Genomic DNA, 21238 nt, shown 5'->3' with positions numbered 1-21238 from the left:
TTGATGTTGAAACTTGGCGCTGTTCCCTTACAACACGCAGGTGGTTCACAGAGTTGCACACGATACGTGAGCAGCATGGCACTTATCTTTGATCGACGTGAGGTCTTACAGTCACGTCGTGTTATTTTCGAGTGATACACTGTGTACCTACATACAACATTGCAATGCTTGCTTGACAACCCAACGTTGCAATCATTACCAGGCGAATCCCCTTCTCCCGGGTAAAGCACCGCACATGTATATACCTATCATTCTGATTCTCACCTCCTATGTAGAGATCAGCATATCGGCCTGCATAATTGTGTAGAGTGCTACACACATCATATTCATAAATATAGTTCTGTCGTATGATTACATTTGATCACCTATCTATCCGTCTCTAATAAATCGTCCTACTCGTTCGTGCACCCCAAAAAAGGGGAATTGTCCAAGGTTCAGGTCCCTAGGCAACCGGAATAACTACAACATGTATCTACAACCATATCTTGCCAAGCTCATTCCCACCCTATCTATCATCGCCCAGCCCTTGGCTCTCCAGCCAGCCCGGAAAACCAAGGTACCGTAGAAGTTGAAGGTTGACAGGCAGGGAAAGTACTCTACCTAGCTGCGCCGAGATCATCGTACGCGTCCTCCCCAGCAAATGCGGGACTTAGGCGAGACCGAGATAGGAAGTGATCACGATCATGCGGGTACTGGATTCAGACGTTGTGTTTAGGCCCTAAAGCTAAAGTTTTGTAGGGTACCTACATGTAGGTAGTTTCACGCGAATCTAAGGGGATGCGATTCGTTAATTATTTGTTGGACACCAGTACTGAGAACAGGTCGATGTATCTACCCTACCCGTACAAAGTCGTGTATACATCCCTTTACGTGTCATAGAGTACCTGGAAGCCTACAGGTAGGGAGCGTTTTACGTGTACGTATTGTATTCACCCATTCTTGGTATTCCAGCGCCTCCCTCGCCTCCTACAAACCCCCCACACGCACGCACGATGGGTATCGGAGCTTAAGAGAAAAAAAGACACGCGCCTCCGTGCAGAGATGCCGACCGACCCGTGAGTCAGCATCAGCGGAAGGTTCGAAGCCCAATCATGTTCGAGGATGTTAATTTAGGTTTAGGTTCTGATTGCTTAATTGCTTGAACGTGGGGTCACGCGGGGTACCGTGGTGTAGGTACATGTACCTAGAGTACTCTTAGTCACGGCGCGTCCGTGTGGAGAGATACTTACCTACGTGGGATAAATGAGACTCGGAATGTGCCAGTGGGACGGTCGTTGGATTAGAGTACATGAGACCAAAAGAGATGATGAATTGGGAGACTACCTGCTCTACCAATGTGTTTACCTAGAAGCTTGCCCCAAGCTTTCAGCCAACACGATCGAGTGAGTATCCGTGAAGCCCTAACCCTAGAGTATAATAGGGTATACAACAATCATATTTCTTCGAGAAAGCCCATTTTCTGCTTGCTTGTGGCTTTTTCTCCTTCCCCTCTTTCCCGGCCACCTTTGGTTTTTGTGCCCCCTGTTAATTTCGGTCTGGTAGAGCAGATGGGTAGAGTATATGTAAGGTAGACAAGAAAGGTGTATTTAAAGTACCTGCTGTACATTACATACCTCGGCGGTACGCATGTTCCTTTACTTATTCAAGTTCCTGCTGCATATGCTGGGTGGGAAAAGCGATCGGATCGCGATTTGATCCTAATCAGACCGAGTGCTTGTTTGTGGGGTTACCCCGGGTTTTTCTTTCCCCTCTGTGTACCTACGTGTCTCTCCACCCATTCCACCCATTCCACCCATTATGATCAACGATTCAGAAAACTCCGGTTCCCTTGATTTAAACACCTAGGGTTGCGGATCAAGGAGGTTGTGATCGACTTCAACTTGAATCCCAGACATTTCCCGTCGCTTGGGACAGATCTAACTACCGATTATCTAGAACTGGCGGCAGTTCAAACACGGTTAGTTTACTATAGATAGGTAACTATAACAAGCTAAGCCGGATTAGAGCGGAAACAAGCCATGTGGCTTACTAGAGTAAGGCAAACCAAGAGGGAGGTCTCTACCTATATCTAATGTAAAATGAGGTGGGAGACCTTTCTTTGAATGAGTAGAGTCGGGGTTCTGAGCGGAGGTTGTTTGTTCCAATAAAGTAAATATTATCTCCGCACCATGTTGAGTATTGCGCATATATTCTGCATAACCGGGCCGGGAGTCGATATTAATAATGCGATATCACGAGGTTCCCGAAGTTTCCGTCTTTTGGTCTGATATGATCATGACTACTAGGCAACAGCTCCTTACAGTGAATTTTTTTGTTTTCTTTTCTGCATGATATTCGCGCTGTTCATGCCGGAAAAATTAACAGACGCAACCAGGCAACGTGATAGTCGCAATAAACAAGCAAGGATATATGTACTCTAAGTACCTAAAGCTTACCAACCAATCATGATAACCGGAAGAATTCCATGGCATGCCTATCTGACTAAGAGTAAAATGCTTGATGTAACGTACCAGGTTCTTCATATAAAAGAAAAACACGTGCTCCTTGGCCCCTCGGTGATTGGAGATTTCCTGTTATACCCGCCACTTTGTAATAATACTCTGTTCATTAATTATCTCTTCAAATCCTCCGCTCCGAAGTATGTAAGCTTCGTAACCAAAGTGTTGGATCTGAGCGACAGGGGATGTCTATGTAAACTTTGTAAACCGAACTGAGATGAGATGAGAGTAGAACATAGTGTAGCGATGAGCCCCGAAACCACAAGTGCGCACGTGAGTGCCTAGAATATCTGCGTATATATTTACCCCTGAGAGATACGTGCTCGCAGCAGATATCAAGCACCGAGAAATGGAGCCCGCCCATAGGAAACATCTATTGGCCTTCTTGCAACTGGGCGAGAAGTGCATCTATGCGTTAGAGATGCGCTCCCGGGTATTTGTTATCTGTCGCGAGTACACTAGCATTCAAAAAAAGTAAAATAAACGCCCACAAGGGGGAAGATTCGGGGCACGTGAGGGGATCCGGAATCGATGCCTCGGGGTTGTTAATCGTATTCGGAAATCAACCGAATGATTTAGAAGCCAGATAGTTATTAGAAAACAGTTCTAGTAATTTTCGTTAGAGTCTTGAAATTTTTACACGTATAAGATGCTGCTGCCATGGAGATCATTCGAGGGAGACGAGGATGTGGGCTTACTTGGCGATGATCGTGCTGCGTGTATATCAACGTATTTGATACATGGGCTGTTAGGCTGGAATTGAAGGGTTTCATAATCCATGAATCCAAGTCCTCGCGATGAAAACTGGAAAGATACGTAGTATAGTGCCGTATGTGACCCAAGAATGGTAGGATTTGTGTCGAGCCCGAAGAATGAATGTTGGTAAATATCGGCCCTGAATGATTATCTCCGAATTTGCCCAGCGAGAAGTGGGCGTTTGTGTTAAAGAATGAGAAACATGCACCGTGACGGTCCGATAGACAAATCTATTGTATGAAACAGAACATCCAACTCAAGCCTTGCGGGTGTGATGGTGTTGGACAAGGCCGGATGACCTTATTCCCTTGTGATGATATTTCATCAAATGCTGAACAGCAGGCTCAGCATGAGGGTGACCTGACTACGATTGGTGTCTTGGGGACTCGCTTGGGAGGGGGATAGAATGATACAAGGTAGTTTGGTTGATGTTCACAACACGTTCAGTTGATACATGATATAGTGACGTAGCATCATCTGCTTCGTGGGCTTAACCACCCGTTTGTGTCACAATGTCCGTCATTGTCATGTAACTACACCATAATCTACCGGGATAAAATTGTCATACTTTAACTCCATCTCCTACTGGAGGGTCAATCATCGCTGATATTGATTAGCAACACTGGTCTCGGTAAATAAATATATTCATGAAATATCACTCGTGAAGCGATAATAACTGCTCCGATGAATAATTAGGAGATAAAGCCTCGAGTCACCAAGTAAGTTCTATTCCAGACAAATCCTATAACCGAAAGCTTAAATATAGGCTTCAAGACGGAGAAAAGTGGGTAGTGGAATTCGAGAGGATCTTTCTGTTGCAGCTGCATCCGGGGGACAGTACTTATCTTGAATAACCCTGATCGATCGAGGGATCTGGGACTGACTAGGAGTTTAAGTTTAATGAATGATCGCCGACTAGATAGGTCTAGCCTAGGTGGTGTAGATAGCATGCTCAGCTCCATGTCTCCGCGCAGTACGCTTTAGGCTGGCCAGAAGCCAAGGGCAAATTCCAAACTGCGGGGGTTTATAAGACCTTACGAGATTCATCTCGACATTTAAAAATCTTTTCATTAATCACACAAAGTGAGTAATCTACTGACTAACCCCCCCTTATCCCTTGACGTACTGACTGTGTTGCTAGCTAGAGCGAAGAATTCTGATTTTCAATTGCGTTAATCATAGGAAAACCATTCCCCTTTCCCCGTTGGCCTAAGAATTTCCTGGGAGAGACCGATACTACATGTACTTTTACCAAGCAATCTCACACTATCTTAGGGAACCTCGAGAAAAACTACGTATGTTCTAGATTGGTACAACGTATTGTAAGCCTCGAAAAAAAAAGAATTGATGATGTCGTCGGTTGGGATTTGAACCCAAGATCTCCTCACAGCACTAACACCTACGAGCTGAGTTTCGGTATGTTAACCACTACACTACCTGACGATTGCTTATAGGTGCTATATATCAGACCTTAAACTCACATTGGCGCTAGTTACCCATAGACAGAAGCGGGACGCGTCATGCAGTACGTGCGCCACTTGTAATGCTTTGCCGCTATGTACCTTTAGGTTTACTAAGCTTACGCTAGTACTTCTATTTTTCTACTCGGGGTATTTGTCTCTTAACCATCTCTACGAGCAGCTTACAGCTCCCCACCCCGGTAAGAGGCTGGATACGAGCCTATACTCGGGGCAGGTATATAAGAAGAGCCATGACTTTTGATGATACTAAACAACCTCTCACTCGTGGCTGGTGAGAAGCTACACCAAACTGAGCCTTGGATTCCAACTTGCATTTTCAGGTTCTTACTAATTAATTGCCCGTCCCGAGTACTAAGTTGCTTCATCTGTAGGCTCAGACAAAGCTCATGATCACAGCAGTGTTCTCCATGAGACGAGACGTCTTGAAGTCTTGTCTTACAGTACCTAGACAGGCAGTTCACGTTGTTTAAACAAGTATTTGAAATGAAACTTTCGAAAGGGCTCCCTAACAAGGTCATCCGGATTGCCTAAGTAGGCAATTAATTTAAGGTTTCTTAGATTACACTGTATATATGTGTGTGAAAGTTCGCCAGATCTCAAGTTTTATAAAAATAACTATTAGACTCTTATCTTGAACAGCTCGACACTACGTGTCGTTATAGGTGTTAGTGACAAAATGGCCCAAGTAGGTCTTCCCTCGATCTCCCGTCATGTGGACAACTCCTGGCAGCACATGAGCTTCAAAAGTATATTACACGTTTATCGGGTAGCTACGTAGCGTCTGAACAGCTAAATAAGGAAACGGATAATTTAAATATCATTGATAGTAGTATATCACTCGACTGAAATTTTAGTACGGTCCACGATTTTGTCTAATTTATTGATTGTATTAGTGAGGTCCACGAGGCTGATTGATTAATTGATCGATTGATTCATGTATGCAGCCCGTAGTCTATGGCACTCGCCGGTCTCCGCCTCATGGCCCAACCGATGTCCACGAGGCTGCTCGTGCAAAGAGAGGTGATGCCTTGAGGCAGATCCCTATTACATGTATATTTAAACCTATCAAAGTTGGGGTTTACTGTTGAAACTGTAATACTGCTATTCAATTCATGCGAATCAAACATATGTCGATTTAAATTCTGACGAGACTGAACTGGGGAATCGGGGAATAGTAGTACACGTGGGGATACTACCAATACTTCTATATAGGAAATATCAATCTCACTGAATACGCACCATTATGATTACTACATGTAGTAATATGATTACATTCTAAACATCGAACAGGTTAAACTAGTGTAGTCTGCGAGTCGAGCCCGCTTGAGTTCACAGCTCAAGCTTTATTCCCTAGCAGGGTCGAGCAAGAGGAGTTACGAGTCGAGCTTTTACGAGCAATTTATAAAAGTTGCTCGAGTTTTCTAATCATATAGAATTCGGATTTAAGCATATTTCGACAGCTGCAGATAAAAGACCATTTGGCCCAATTGAAACCAAAGAATACTTGAATTCAATGCTTTGCCTTTTCATGTCAGGTTAGTAAACATATATTAGAAAAATCGAGTTTCGCCACGTACGAGCAGAACTGATCCTACGAGTCGGCCCTGTAGTATATTTGAGCGTGGTTCAGCTTAACGGTAAAAGACTACAATGCCACAGCTTTTTTGTCACATATATCTAGGATGCCATGCATGGCAACCAATATGTGCACCAAAACTCGAACCCTATAGTAACTAACCATAACTAACCAAATCTAACTAATTTAACACTGTAGAGCCTATGGTGTTCCATACACTGTAAGCAATGAAAATAACACTGTAGTGGCTACGGTGTTCCATACAGTGTAATTGGTGGGAGTAACACCGTAGTGGCTACGGTCTTCCACAAAGGGTAATCAATGAAAAGAAGACTGTAGACTCTACACTGAACCGTGTAACATCACTAAGCCTAATTAGGGCTCTTGGCAACCAGCACATGCACCAACCTCACTATCAATAAAAAATAAAAAATAAAAACAACTGTAAGTTTAATGATTTACATCCATCAAGGTCAGTTGGAAAAACTCTGTGATTTTTAACTGTTTTGGGGGGTGCATTAGGTGGTTTCTACGGCTAGTAGCAGCCAACATTCCTCCTTGAGTACAACCCCCAAAGATAGAGCAGAAAATGAGATTGATTGATGGATAATTCATCAATTATATGTGGCAAAAAATTAGGGAAAGAACACCCCGAGGCTGAACTTCTTTTTTTTTCTTTCTATTTCACAGTTCTGGCCATGAAACCTAGGTCTTTATTGACATCTATGGTGTTGCGATCGAGGGTATTGTGTGGTGGTTGTCATATGGGTATCCTAAAATGTATATATCACAAAAGTCCGCGTGGCATTGTAGTCTTTTACCGTTAGTTTTAAACCATAGACTTGACCCCAAAATAGTTGAATTCAGACCACGGTGGTAATATACGCCACGGGAAGTACACGATCTTATCTAAATCAAACCCTGCCGTGGTTTGGTTCGTGGTTAGATTAAACCATATTGTGGTTTAAATTATGAGTGTCGTGTGGTTTGAACTGAGTTTGAGGTTTAGTTTAAACCACGGGGCCATGGTTTGGTTTATACCACTGATAGTTGGTGGTTTGAACTAAACCACAACTACGAAATCGAAAAACTTAAACCACAAACATGGTTTAAATCAACAGAAAAGGCCTAAATAACATAATTTTCGGTAAACGTTGTGCTCTACAATAACACATGATGCAAGATAACACAGTTCGCTATAGATGGCCGAGCATTGACACCAAAGGGTTAGGGCTTCCACTCCATCTTAGCACACCGCCAAGCCAAGCCAAGCCAAGCACAAGTACCACTCCCAGCCCAGCACCACCATGGGCGAGTGGTCTAGTGGCTAGACTGCTCGCCAGGCTAGACACCGCGTGTTTAACCCAGGACGCCAGGTCCCGGGTTCAAACCAGGGGTGGGGATAGTAACGCACCCTGATCAATAAGTCGTTGCAGTATCTTTTGTTTTTTTTTGTTGCAGTGGAATAAATTAGCAGACTATTTTTTGATTTTTTTTTGATATCTCTAGAGGAGGAAGGAAAGAAGGAAGGAAGAGAGGGGCATATCTGCCCAATGTCTTTGTGCTCTCGGCGTGCGCGAGGTCGAGTGGATTTTTTCCATTTTGCATCATAGTGAAGTACACGTAGCTACATGTAGTTAGCCAGGCCCGAAGGAAGCTCCAACCTACATGTCAGTCATCCATGGCCACCTTTCATCAAACACAGAGCTCGAGGCCGCGCCGACGACCATCCGGCAGAACCAACCCCCCCCCGGGCCAAAACCAACCCCAGCCAGAAACCAACCCCCGCCAAAAAAAAAAAAAAAAAAACCAACTCAACCCAAACCGCCCCCCCAAACGCACGTCACCACCACCGCCAGAGGTCCCCACGCACCCTCATCCCCCGAGTAGAACCACGGACCAATCCCCTAACGCCCTCACGCGCGCAAAGAAAGACAGAAAGAGCACGCGCCCCCCCCCCCCCCCTTCCAAGCCGCCAGGGTCAGAGGAGAAGGGCCCGCAGACGAACAAAGATTCTGGAGACGGGAGGGGGATAGAATCATCACCCGCTGCGACTTGGGGGGGGGGGTGGGGGGCCCTCGGCGTATGGGGGATATGGCCATGTATAGACCCCCATCATAGCCTAGCTAGAGTTAAAGAGACAAAGATATAGGATACCAACCAGGTTTGCAATCAAGTAATGAGAGATGAATCAGCCTCACCACCGGCGCGCGAGGTGGGTGGATTGTCAATCAATCAATCAATCAACCACCAACCGACATGCGAGGAGTAGAGTGCCCAATGGTCCGTACTACTAGTAGTAGTAGTAGAGATAGCCTCTCTAGCTAGTGGCCCATAATAGTGGGAGGTGAGAGTGGAGTTTTATGCCCAGGACACTAGAGATCTATCGACGAGTGATGGGCTGTGATTCGGATTATGAAATCACTCATATTTTGGGGATAATTCGACAACACAGCAACATCGCATCTACAGCACCACCAAAGCTCACGCTCACGTACAAAGATGACACCAAGCTCAAAAAAAAGCGATTTAGACTTTATTATCTCAGTCTATCTCAATCTTCCAAGTACATACCAAAAAAGAGTGAAAAAGAAAAAAAAAATCACAAACTACTTTTACTCACCGCCAACGACATGCTCGCGGCCGCTCTCACACCCACATCCAAAAAGCGCAAAGAAAACAAAACCCCCGCCATAGCACGCCTAATCCACACCCATATCGACATCCACCACCACGCCCCGCCGCGCACCATGCGCCGCCGGCGGCCTCCGTCGATCCGCCTCACCACTCCCCAACACGCCCCTGCCGCCCCTCTCCACCAGCAGCTCCACCACCGCATCCTCGCCCCTCGACGCCGCCAACGCCAGCGCCGTCTTCCCCTCCGCCACCACGCTCCCATCCGCCCCGCTATCCAACAGCACCCTCACAATATCCCTCATCCCAAACAGCGCCGCCCAATGCAGCGGCGTCCTCCCGTCCGTATCCCTCACATTCACATCCACGCCCTGCTCCAGTATCATCTTCAGCACATCCTCATGCCCATTCTTGACCGCCCACAGCAACAGCTGCCAATCCAGCGTGTGCGACGCATACCGGCTCACCCCCCGTGACAGCAGCACGCGTATCGTGGCCTCAAACTCGGCCTCCGGCGACCCAGCCCCCGCGGCGCCCGCCCCAACAGCAGCGCTATCAATCGGCGTGTACCCCGTAAAGTCACGCGTCGTCAGCTCCGCCCCGTGCTGCAGCAGCACCTCACAGATCTTCGGGTCGGTGCCCCGCGCCGCCGCCATGTGCAGCGGCGTCTTCCCATAATCGTCCTTCGCCGCGACGTTGGCGCCGTGGCGCAGCAGCGTGTCCACGAGCACCGCTGTGCCGTGTTCAGCAGCCACATGCAGCGGCGTCTGGCCGCGGGAGTTGATGGCGTTCCGGTGCGCGCCGAAGGCGAGCAGGCGGTCGGCAACGTCGGGTGCGGTCTCGGCCGTGTTGAACGCGATGGCGTGCAGCGGCGTGTGTCCGAAGACCCGGGCTGCAAGGTCCGGGTTGGCCCCGCGCGTGAGCAGCAGCTGCGCAATCGCCGACGACGGGTTGTCGGCCGCGCAGCACTGGTACAGCGGTGTTTCGTCCTCGTCGTTGCAGGCATCGATTGGGATTTCCGCGCGGTCGAGGAGGAGCTGCACGGTTGGTTTGTGGCCGGCGGCGACGGCGGCGTGGAGGGCTGTGTTGAAGCGCGGGCCGCGGGCCTGCGCCGTGATGTTGGCGCCGTGGGAGATGAGGAGGGGGACGATAGTGGTGGGCTTGCGGCCGGCGATGGCGGAGAAGATTGCGGGGGGGGATCCGGACGAGGCGGAGACGCCTTCGGCGAGCAGGAACCGGACGAGGCCTTCATGCCCGCGCAGGCAGGCCCATTGCAGGGCGGTGAGGCCGTCCTTGTCTTGACGGGCGAGCTCGTGGAGGATGGGGAGGAGGAGGTGGGCGAAGTGGCGGCAGGTGCGGAGGAAGTTGTAGATGTCGCGGGGGTGGGTTACGGTCTGGACGATGTTGAAGAGCAGCTCGTTGGGGAGCGTGAGGAGCGACATCGCGGGTATCAATTGGTGCTGTAGTAGTAGCAGCAGCAGTAGTTGTTAGTTGTTGTGGATATCTCGAGATATCGATGTCTCTTGTCTTGTCTGCGAGAGGTGAAGTTGCCAGGGTGGCGGTGCCAAGAGGACGATCCCTGTCTGCACGCTGCATCACTCGGCCTTGGCAGCTGGCTGGCTCTTTGTGGCCGGCTGATCATTGGCCCACCGTCCTTATGTAATCAATGGCCCTAACCACCGCAGCCTGCAGGGATCGTGATTCGCTTGTCTTGCTCTGTTTGAGCAGGCACCCGGTCACTCTAAACTCAGGTGCTACACCGAGATCAGCAAACAAGCATCAGCCTTCGAGAAGAAGAGGGACGAGAAGAAACACTACCCTGCACCCCGGCGATGATTACCGACTCGATGCTTGGAAACCTTAATTTGGAAAGAAGAACATGGTACCATCTTTGATGTCTGTTGATTGTGTTCTCTTGCAAGGCCACGAACAGGGTGGACAGCAGAGATGGATACATGTAGATTAGAGGCGAGACAGCATAGACCTAGGCCAGTAGATAGCAACTTTCTGGGCGGGGCAGGAATCCAGGTCCTACGCGAGCCACAGGAGTGTGCACTCTAGACAAGCTCGAATGATGATGAAAAGGAAAGAAAAGAAAGCAAGACACAAAAGAAACAGCCAAGCCACCAAGGACACAGTACTCGCCATGACCTATCCTTCAACCCCCCGCCACCTGTCTCTGCACCCGCGCATAGTCCCACGACGGGCCATCATACCCTGTCCTGCGTACATCTCATCCCAGCCAACCCCAAAGAGACCGCTGCACCGTCCCCCAAACAGCACCCGTCCAAACACACGCAACCACCACCACCCCACCATCAAGACAGAAGCCTTTAACCCCTACCTGCCTGCCCTGTCCTGTCCTCTCCTGCCCTGTCCTCTCCTGCCTTACCGCACAAACCCTCCCGCCCCTCCCACTGTCACACGAACCTCCGGTCCTCACACACCACACCGGCCCCACCCCTAGCCCACGCGTTAGTAATCCGCGTTACCCAAAATAGCCCCTGTTGATCTGGCGATAAGATAAGCGACCGCTACAATCAATACCCCCCGCAACGCAACCACACACCGGGGGTCCACCGACAATGCGGATATTCCTCACGCTTCCCCACCGCATACAAATAATCAATGGGGCTGACCGGCTTAGGGCGCAGTGCGTGGTGCGGGACGGATTGGCTACATATATGCTCCCTCTCTCCGCCTCGAACTCAACCTTCTCCTGCTCTGTTAAACTAACCAGTACGGTAGCTAGCTAGTTCTATCTACTGCGAGGTCCTCTCGCCATCCGCTCTTTCGTTTGTCTCTTCCGAATCACAGTCGCTCCTTATTATAAGCCCACCAGCAGGCTGGTTTCCCATCATCTCAGTCTAGAATAGATATATATATATCCCCAACTGGCTAGCTACACAGCTACGCATTCGAGATGCAGCACCGTCTCACCCTTTTCCCGCTCTTGCTCCTCCTGCTCCTCCCCTACACCCATGCCCTCAATCCGGCTCCGCATGCCACCCTGGCCCCAACGGCGATAGCCAAGCGCGCACCACTACCAGGGCCTTCTCCTCCCCCTCCAGCGCCTCCTCCACCAGGGCCACCATCACCACCTCCTCCTGCTCCATCACCGCCGCCAGGCCCACCAGGAGGACCACCGGGAGGACCACCAGGGCCACCAGGAGGACCGCCAGGAGGACCCCCAGGGGGACCGCCCGGGGGACCGCCAGGACCGCCAGGGGGACCGCCAGGAGGACCACCCGGAGGACCACCCGGAGGACCGCCAGGGGGACCGCCAGGAGGACCACCAGGGGGGCCGCCCGGAGGACCAACAGTAACCCACACCGTCACCAGCACCGCGCTCACCACAAACACAAAATGGGTCACCTCCACCACCGCCACCACCGCTACCTCCACGGCCACCTCCACCTCCACCGCCCCTGCAGCAGCGCCCAAGAAGAAGCCGAACGCGATCCAGAAGATCTTCAAGAACATCTTCAAGAAGAAGGGCAAGAAGAAGGACGACAAGAAGAAGAAGGACAAGAAGAAGAAGAAGCCCAGAAGGAAGCACAACAAGAAGAAGAAGGGCAAGAAGATCCAGGTCAAGCCTACGACTACCACAAAGACGGAGACGATCACCACGAAGACCAATGGTAAGGACACCACGCAGACGCGGACCACCACCATGACGCTCCCCACCAAGACCGTGCGGAAGGTCGTCTACACCACAACCATCAAGCACCGGCGCCCCGGCGGCAAGAACATCGTCAGCACCGTGACCAAGCTCGTGACCGAGAACCCCAAGCCCAAGCCAACCAGGAGGCCCAAGAAGATCATCAAGAACATCAAGAAGGTTGTGAAGAAGATCAAGAAGGCGGCCAACAAGAAGAACAAGAAGAAGAAGAACAAGAGCAACAACGCAAAGCCAACGACGCAGACCATCACGAGTACGGTTGTCACCACCGTTCAGCCTACACGGCCGGGGATGGGGGCGGTTGTGGTGACGGTCGTGAGGACGGTCACCACGACGCGGAACCCGACGGCGGCGAGGAAGGGGCCGAGCATGACGACGAGGATTGTCACGACGACGGTCAAGCCGGGGAAGAAGGGGGAGACGGCGGTCGTGAAGACGATCACGAGGATTAGCAAGGTGGGCAAGACGAAGAAGAAGGTGAACAAGCTTGTGGAGATGATACGGAAGAAGAAGGCGAAGAAGGCGAGGAAGAAGGCGGACAAGGCGCGGAAGAAGGCGGATGAGGCGCGGAAGAAGGCGGAGAAGGCGAAGAAGAAGGCGGATGAGAAGAAGAAGAAGGAGGAGGAGGCGAAGAGGAAGGCGGAGGGGTCGAAGGCCACTTCAACTACTTCTTCGAGTACTACTTCGACCTCGTCGTCGTCGACGACTAGTACAACCCCTTCGACCATTTCTTCGTCGAGTACGACTACGACGTCGAAACCAAGTACAACAACGAGCACTTCCACGACGTCCTCAACTAGCACTTCTACAACCACCTCGAGCACTACATCCAAAAAATAGATGCTCTAGATGAGTATGCACGGCACGAATTTCTTTTCTTCTCAAGCTAGCAGGACCGTAAAACGAATCTTCTTCTTTTCCTTTTTTTTTTCTGGAGGGGACTACATATAGTTTGGGGGGGGCATGTTTGATAGGAGTTTTGGGTGTTTTTTTTTCTTTTCTTTTCTTTTCTTTTTCTTTTTCTTTTTCTTTCTTTCTTCCAGGTGCATTTGCATTTATTTTGTTTATTAGATTGACAGGAGACGGGCTCATGCTATATGGTTATGAAAATATACATGACAAATAAGCACATCATAGACATTCGAAGCACAGAAGATGTAGTTGTTGAAGCTATTCAATTGTGACGATGCAGAAAAAAGTGCCTTGATGCCGGCCGGTCAGTAAAGGTCTCACTTTAAAGTCTGATGTTGATGCGTATGTAATCAATCATCTAGGTAAGGAACCCCCACGGACTCTTTATTTCTCCTTTCCCCATAACAATATGTCAATGCCCCTATGATAGCTACTATGGTTCACGAGGTAATAGGATCAGATATATTTTTCAATAGCATAGAAATGGCAGATTTAAACTCGCTCTCTTTAAGGGCCAGTGTGGTCCACGAGGACGAGCGTCCTTGTGTCCTTGCCTCGAGGATATGCTCTCGATGACAAACGAGGACAGCGGTCCAAAACGACAAGGGGGCCTAGTGCACTCCGCCATGATCAAATAACCAGTGAATGGTAGTTAGTACCGTACCCCCTTACCCCTATTCCTATCACTGCTCTAGCTCAGTTCGAGTATACGGAGAGTAAAAGCACATGTTAGCACTTGGTTTATGTGTCTCCAATTAGCGAAAGGCGAGTGTTTAATTAGGCGGCCTATATATAACGACTTGATATACATACATGTAGTCATATGCAGGTTCGGTGGGAGTTGGGTAATGTTACACAGGCTAGGGCGATTCCCAGATGTGAATAAAGCTGGCCAATTCCCCACACAAAGATCCGCAACGAAGTGCTGCCATTTTGCTCTACTAACTGTCCTGAGACACACACCACGCGCACCACACACCAGTTATTGCACGCTTGCTTTCTTGTCCTACCTTACCCCAGCTGCAGACCAAGAAGATCAATCATGGATCCTACCAATTGGTAGGAAATACTTTTTTTTTGAGTACTAACGCGATATATCACAAATTAATAGGAAATCGTATGCATATGCAGGACAATACCCCGGCCATAAACTACCCTTGTCATACGGGGCTGTTGTAGATCATGATGTTAACGGTCCACCCGCCAACTTACCCATGGATATCTCCGGCATATCTGGGCAAGCTGGTACTATATGTATCCCCGAAGCACCTGAACAGCCCGAGGTTCGCTACTCGCCAGAGGAGCTTCAGTCGTGGGACCTGCTCGCCGAGACGTTGGTCTATCCATCTAAAGAGCCGCAGGAACACCCTATTGCTTGCAATGGAAAATGCAAAGGAGATCTATCGTAACCCCCCCCCCCCCCCCCAACCAAACCTCTTTCTTCCTAATACCGCCATATACTAACACCGCCGCCGTTTGTATCATGTAGTGGTCCCCACACGTGCACCCGCGACAACAAGAGACGACTTGCAATCACCTGTCGCAGCGACAACTGCGCGGCAAAATTCACCAACAAGTGCGCCTTCAACCGCCACTGCAGATCCGTTCACGGGCTCGGAGAGCTAGTGGACTGCGGGTTTGCTGGCTGCAATAGGGTTGGCAGTGAGGGGTTCTTGTGGAGGGACAATATGTTGCAGCATATGAGGGAAAAACATGGTGCGGAACAGAGTGACTGGCGGTTTGTGCTGAGGGGCCCAGAGAGGGGCTTTGAGATGATTCGCCGTGACGTTTAGTGCTTTGGGGGTTGGGTGGTTTGCCTAATGCTTCCAGAAACATGATGTCTTGGTTCTCATCCGTCTCTCTCGTTTTTATTTCCGCGGGTACTCTTTTGTATTCTTTACTTCGTACAATCTCTTCTCGATACTTTCACTTATTTTTCCTTGGTTCTCTTATCTCTTCTATGCCTTACTTTTCCTTTGTTTCTTATCTCTTCCAAGCCTTACTTTTCCTAAGTTCTTCTATCTCCCAAATAAAACAACACAACAGTCGTTACCTCATACCACCAGCTCATCTCACTACATGACCGGCCATATATAGGAAACCCCAAACTACATGTACCTTTCCAAGCTACCAATAATGAATCAAGACCCAGGAGTGAATTCAGCCCACAAAGCGTCCATGATGGCTTTTAGCATCTGCTAAGGAACATTTGCCATCAGTGGATGCAGGAATGTGGTGCTAGATGGTGTTCCATTACCGCGCGTGCGTGAAAGAACAAATCCATACTTTATCCATGGCCAATGTTTGATTCCCAAGCGTGTGTGTCTATCTCTACCAATAGACGCAGTAGCAATTCGACCGATACGTGTTGCCAAGATTAGGATAATCCCATACAGAACAAAAAATTGAATTTTGCAGGAAGAGAAATTTATATGGGGCAGTAAATTCAAGGGATCTGGCCGGGTCTGAGCTTCCACGGCGCGATAGGTAGAGCAACCTGCACCCACAGCCTCAAAGGGGTTGGACAGGCTACTCTCATAGGCCAAAACTACGAGCTAATGCAGGCTCGAAGGTAAAAAATGTAACGTTACACAAATGCTAAATGTGGCGCAGATATTGAAGAGGTGGATGCAGATGCTGCTGCCTCCAAAACAATTCGAGTGTAATATAAATTGAGCCCATCCCCGCACCCTCTTTCACAAAGAACTCGCACGAAGTGCTGCAAAATTTTGTCACATACGACTAATCAACTAATCTAGCCCACTGCATAATATCTGATATGTCACACCCACCTTACCTCATTGGTCCTACCACCATGTCTCATGGAGACGTGGGGGAGACCAATCGGTAAGTTTTTTTTTTTTTTCTTTTTACTAATGTGCGCTCGCGTTCCCCCGCAGAATATCTTGGGGTACATGTATCCCTGTACCTGGGCACACAATTTATTCAGCCCTACGAGCAGTGGAATTGGTCCGTGCGGTTGACAACCTATTCGATCTATCCAAACAGCTCAATTCATCTGAAGATATCTCTGGAAAATCTGATGCACCCGAACAAGTGGATCTACTCGATGTAGGCGTGCTTGAGAAGTCTAATGTTTGCTATACATCTGAACAACTTCTCTCGTGGAATCTACTGTCCGAGCCTCTATGTCTATACGACACTGTCGGTCCAGTGCTCGAACAATTGAATCACTCAAGCTCAGAAGATGACCAACAGCCGGCGGAAACCATCAATGTGCCCTCTGTGCTCGAGAATCAATTCGTCCCCCAAGTTCAAGCTTTTTGTGGTGGAAATTGCAATGAAGATTTGATGTGCCTTCCCTCATTTTCCTTCTCGCTGCATACTCTCGGATCCTCTTCGTTCGTATGCTAACAACATGATGCTTCATAGTGGCCCTCACGCATGCAAACGTGACGGAAAGGTTCTCCGTATTACCTGCCGCAGCAACTCCTGCACGGCCGGATTCCCTACCAAGCATGGCTTCAATCGCCACTGTCAATCGGTGCATAAGCTCGGGAAACCCATCGATTGCGAAGTTCCTGGATGTGATCGAGTTGGTACTTCAGGGTTTACGCGCAGGGACAATATGGTTCAACATTTGAGGGAGGTGCATGGAGTGGATACTCCGATTCAGAAGTATCGGATTAGGGGACAAGTGCGGGGCTATATTCATTGATGTAGCTGTTTCATCGTCTATTGATTGTGTTTTGTGTGAATTCTTGCCTGCAGGATCTTTGAAATGTCCCCTGGTTTTTAGCCACGATTTGTTCTTGATTGTTTCCTATCTCTTTGATTTCCTTTTCCTATTTTTTGTTCTACTGGCATCACTTGCTTGCTATTTCAATTTATTATTTACCACCCCCTTTCTCTTCGATTCCTTTTTCCCTATGTTCTTTCTACCCTGGCATCACTGGCTTGCTATTCCATTTAGTATTTTACCACCCGCTTTCTCTTATTCCCTCTCTTATTAGCATTTTCTTCTACTTCTCTACGATCTTATTAGTGTTTTTTTCGCCTCATAGCCCTCGAGTATTTATGCCCTTTGTGTTTTGCCCTACGTTGAATGATCATTTTCCATATATTGAATATATGTGATGAACTAGCTATTTTTGAGTATTGGCGTAGCCCCAATCTTTGTGATGCACCCGCTAAAGCGCCTCCACCATGGCCGAATGGTATTGTAGCTGCTTAGTAAAGAAATTGTAGATTACTAAACAAACCGAGGATTCGCGCACTCTTGGGCACTTGTGGCACCTCTTACCAATATATGCTCCCTGAATTTAGGTGCGGGTACAAGTAACAGTTTCGTCCACTGGGATGATATTGCTGGACGCCCTGGCAACGCTTTTCCACTCGTCTAATACATAAACCGCTGGTTGTTAAGTGTTTAATTCAATAAATTCAATAATCTTCAATTGAATTCGCTGTTTAATTTTGGTCTATATTCATACTTACTTCATGTATTAGTGTTAGAGATCGAGTGATTTTATGTGATCGGTAATGAAACAACGAGGCTCGTGTAACACCAGTCGACAACAGCTGGCGGGAATTGAACCAATCAACCCAGAGAAAAATATGCAGGCTCGAGGAGCTAAGACAACTCTCCTACAGTCTACAAGCGGAGTGCGGCCTCCGGCCGCCCAGATGTAGTGAGGAAATGAAGGTGCGCGGTACTACGATAGTACATGTAATTTCTTAGATTATTGCTGTCATTCTGGATTATTGGGTCATCCAAAAGTACAGACACGCACTAAACCTCAACTCCATCTCTCCTAATAGGTAATCTGTGATATATTAGCTCTAGTATGCACTCTAAGTCATTCAATGAGTAGCTTTAGTATGTACATGTAGTTCATGATAAAATGCTATCAGGGAAATTCGACCTTGAGATATAAAAATATATATAGCTGTAGTTCTGTCAGTGTTTGTTCATTTATATCCATCAATTGCAATAGCTACACGCCTTTTAATATAATGCCAGTTCCCTTCCATCTCGGGAGTAGTTCTTTGTCTAACGATATGCAACTAATATTAGAAATATTACGCAACCAATAGAAAATGTTCCTGGTGACGATGAGGAAGACTATATAGTTTAGACGTTTCAGCCTGATTGCAGGCCTACCGCCAAAGTCGAATCCTGCTGTTAGGCATCGGGGGGCTATAAGCACAAACGAGAATGTAGGAAAAAGAGCGCCAAGAGCCTCGCAGATATCCTAAGTTGAGAAATGAATTTGAGTCCTTCGGTGTGGAGTTCGGACTCTATTTTGAACGCAGTCAGTGTCCACCACAGTACTCCCATCAGACACAGCTGGATGCGCTCCCTACTAGAAGAGATAACCAGCGCCAAGGTAGGTAGATTCACTTGATCTGGTAGTCGACCAAAACATTTAGTATGATTTCATCTGGATTTTCTCTGGCGTGCCAACGACCTCAACACCCAAGCTGTATTTCAATTGAGAAACCGATATCATAACCGAGTGATATTTGGTGACCAAGGCTGAACTTTCAATTTACTGAGTGTTGTGTCACCGGCTGTCTGTACCAATGAACTAGATTGGTACCAATAAACTTCGTTATACTTATGCGGGACAAATAAACCCTGCCAGGCTCGGTGATAAAGATGCAACTTTACACGATGGGGGCCTGGGTGTGGATAAAGTTAGGTCTATCTCCTCTCCTCTCTTACACTAAAGTTCACACGAAGTGCTGCTATTTTTAACTATCACCCGGCTATAACTACCTTGCTGCACGACTTCTGCCTTGTTACAAATTTATTGGTCTCCTTGTTGCCTTAATTGGGGAACATGGAAGCCAATTGGTAATTTTTTTTCTTTCTGCCTTACTAACATATGGCATTCCGACTAGTCAGAGGTTATTATTTCGCGACGACGTATCAGGAGATGAGATCGAAATAGATCTCTATGACGGCACCGGCGAGTATCCCGAGCTGCAGGGCTTACCCGAAGATGTCATTGCGTCTGAGCACAGACCTGAGTCATCCTCGAACGACGGAAATAAACTATGCGAGTTATATGATCCACCCAAACCGCTCAATGAGGCTGAATATGACTTTGAATGTTTGGATATACCTGGACAGTCTGATATCCTCCATACGTATACGCCCGAGGAACTTTCTTCATGGGATCTACTATCCGAACTATCTGATCCATACGCGCAAATCATTCCGTCCGGGTCATCATCGGTTCCCGACTCCCCCAGACTAGATCTCCAACTAGTCCTAGTCCCAGCGCCAGATGTACCAGGCGTTGAAAGAGTTCTCGCGGCGGGAAGCCCACCATCTCCCCCGGGCAATCCCTGCAATGGGAAATGTAAAGGGGATCTATTGTATGCTGTCCTCCCGATGGACCCACTAGTCAAATACTAATATCAATGAACTCACACAGGGGGCCTCATAAATGCCAACGTCTCCAAGGAAAGCTGAAAATCACATGTCTCGGCAACAATTCATGTAACCGCGTATTCATCACCAAGAACGACTTCAACCGTCACTGCAGGACGAAGCATGAGCTCAAGAACATACCGCTGATCGACTGCGAGTTTGCCGGATGCAATAGGGTTGGCAATGAAGGGTTCTCACGCAAGGATAACATGCGCCAGCATATGAGAGATGTGCACAGGGTAGCATGTCCTGTCAGACAGTTTAGAGTTCAGGGCCCGGTGCGTGGTTTTGTTTAGTTGATAGAGGATTCTGGAGTAGAATTGGCTCTTGTAAGGGTGGAAGGATTTGCTTGTGTTTCTCTTTTTGGCCGTGCATGGTTTACTCAATCTTTCCCTTTTTGTCTTGAAACGATATATTCTAGGCCTAGGCTCTCTCTCTCTCTTTTGTTTCTTGGAACACTCCTTCTCGCTTTCTCTCTCTCTTTCTCTCTCCCCCTCTCTCTCAAGTTCTTTTCCTATTTCAATATTTACTTCTTAAGAATAAAAATCAAAAACACTTGTAAAACAACTTCCATTATCCATTCTTCCATACTGACATGCGCCTGCTTGCCTGCCTGCCTGCCTGCCTGATTGTTTGATTCCCGTACTGGCGCATGCAAGCATGGATTAAACATAACTTTCGAGTATTATTAACATCAACTCCGCAGAACAGGCAACAATTTAGAATAGTGGGCATTAGTATGTGCATATGTATACATGCATACACATAGTTTACAGGAGCATGTACCAAAAGGTTCCCCTCTGCCCTAAGGAGTCAGATTCTTACCCAATTATTGTGTCGGGACGTCATGATCCCTAGGCTAGCTAGGCCTGAGAGCTCTAGGGCTGCAGTTTAAACAGCGGTCCGATTATTCGTAATCCGACAGCTAAAGGAGAAGAAAATATTGAAAAGTAGCTACTGATTATGATATTGGTATAACTCCACACGACACCTTGAGTATAAAATGAAACATGTCCTAGCCACCTATCATAAAACTTTCCGCAAACCACGTCGTTCCGAGCACGAAGAAGCATTCTTGCATACAATACAAGCCACCATAATTACGGGGGACACCAACCCAATCCGCATTACTTATTCTCCCAAGACTGACTAAACCGGAACATTTATCTCCAAGACAGCTACCTTCATGACTCGATTCGATCGAGTCCACGCGCACAGTACTAGCGTGAAGTAACAGCAGCCAAGTCCACCGTTCGCCGGCACGTGTACATGTATCGACATGCGTGCGTCTACTAG

The 21238-nt window shown here is 48.1% G+C and overlaps 6 protein-coding genes across 6 annotated transcripts; 5 read left to right on the top strand and 1 right to left on the bottom strand.

Moving 5' to 3' along the window:
* Positions 1-3766: 3766 nt before the first annotated feature.
* On the top strand, positions 3767-4976 carry H6S33_009987 (uncharacterized protein; the record flags this gene model as incomplete). Its single annotated transcript, XM_044841901.1, has 9 exons — positions 3767-3783; positions 3872-3885; positions 3951-3973; positions 4229-4337; positions 4396-4425; positions 4530-4549; positions 4661-4670; positions 4747-4779; positions 4843-4976. 9 exons carry the CDS (start codon positions 3767-3769, stop codon positions 4974-4976), a joined length of 390 nt encoding a protein of 129 aa, XP_044697130.1.
* Positions 4977-9013: 4037 nt separating this feature from the next.
* H6S33_009986 (uncharacterized protein) lies at positions 9014-10387 on the bottom strand (the record flags this gene model as incomplete). The annotated part of the gene is made up of 1 exon (XM_044841890.1): positions 9014-10387. The coding sequence occupies one exon, from the start codon at positions 10385-10387 to the stop codon at positions 9014-9016; it is 1374 nt and encodes a 457-aa protein (XP_044697129.1).
* A 1481-nt stretch (positions 10388-11868) lies between these two features.
* H6S33_009985 (uncharacterized protein) lies at positions 11869-13467 on the top strand (the record flags this gene model as incomplete). The annotated part of the gene is made up of 1 exon (XM_044841879.1): positions 11869-13467. One exon carries the CDS (start codon positions 11869-11871, stop codon positions 13465-13467), a length of 1599 nt encoding a protein of 532 aa, XP_044697128.1.
* Positions 13468-14753: 1286 nt separating this feature from the next.
* H6S33_009984 (uncharacterized protein) lies at positions 14754-15332 on the top strand (the record flags this gene model as incomplete). The annotated part of the gene is made up of 2 exons (XM_044841868.1): positions 14754-14944; positions 15029-15332. The coding sequence occupies 2 exons, from the start codon at positions 14754-14756 to the stop codon at positions 15330-15332; spliced, it is 495 nt and encodes a 164-aa protein (XP_044697127.1).
* A 986-nt stretch (positions 15333-16318) lies between these two features.
* On the top strand, positions 16319-17218 carry H6S33_009983 (uncharacterized protein; the record flags this gene model as incomplete). Its single annotated transcript, XM_044841857.1, has 3 exons — positions 16319-16386; positions 16440-16853; positions 16933-17218. The coding sequence occupies 3 exons, from the start codon at positions 16319-16321 to the stop codon at positions 17216-17218; spliced, it is 768 nt and encodes a 255-aa protein (XP_044697126.1).
* A 2128-nt stretch (positions 17219-19346) lies between these two features.
* H6S33_009982 (uncharacterized protein) lies at positions 19347-20238 on the top strand (the record flags this gene model as incomplete). Its single annotated transcript, XM_044841846.1, has 3 exons — positions 19347-19360; positions 19408-19887; positions 19947-20238. 3 exons carry the CDS (start codon positions 19347-19349, stop codon positions 20236-20238), a joined length of 786 nt encoding a protein of 261 aa, XP_044697125.1.
* Positions 20239-21238: the final 1000 nt, after the last annotated feature.

The sequence above is a fragment of the Morchella sextelata genome, assembly GCF_020137385.1.
Source record: "Morchella sextelata strain SCLS chromosome Unknown scls_4, whole genome shotgun sequence".
NCBI classification, from domain to species: domain Eukaryota; kingdom Fungi; phylum Ascomycota; class Pezizomycetes; order Pezizales; family Morchellaceae; genus Morchella; species Morchella sextelata.
This window is presented reverse-complemented; position numbering and strand designations above follow the sequence as displayed.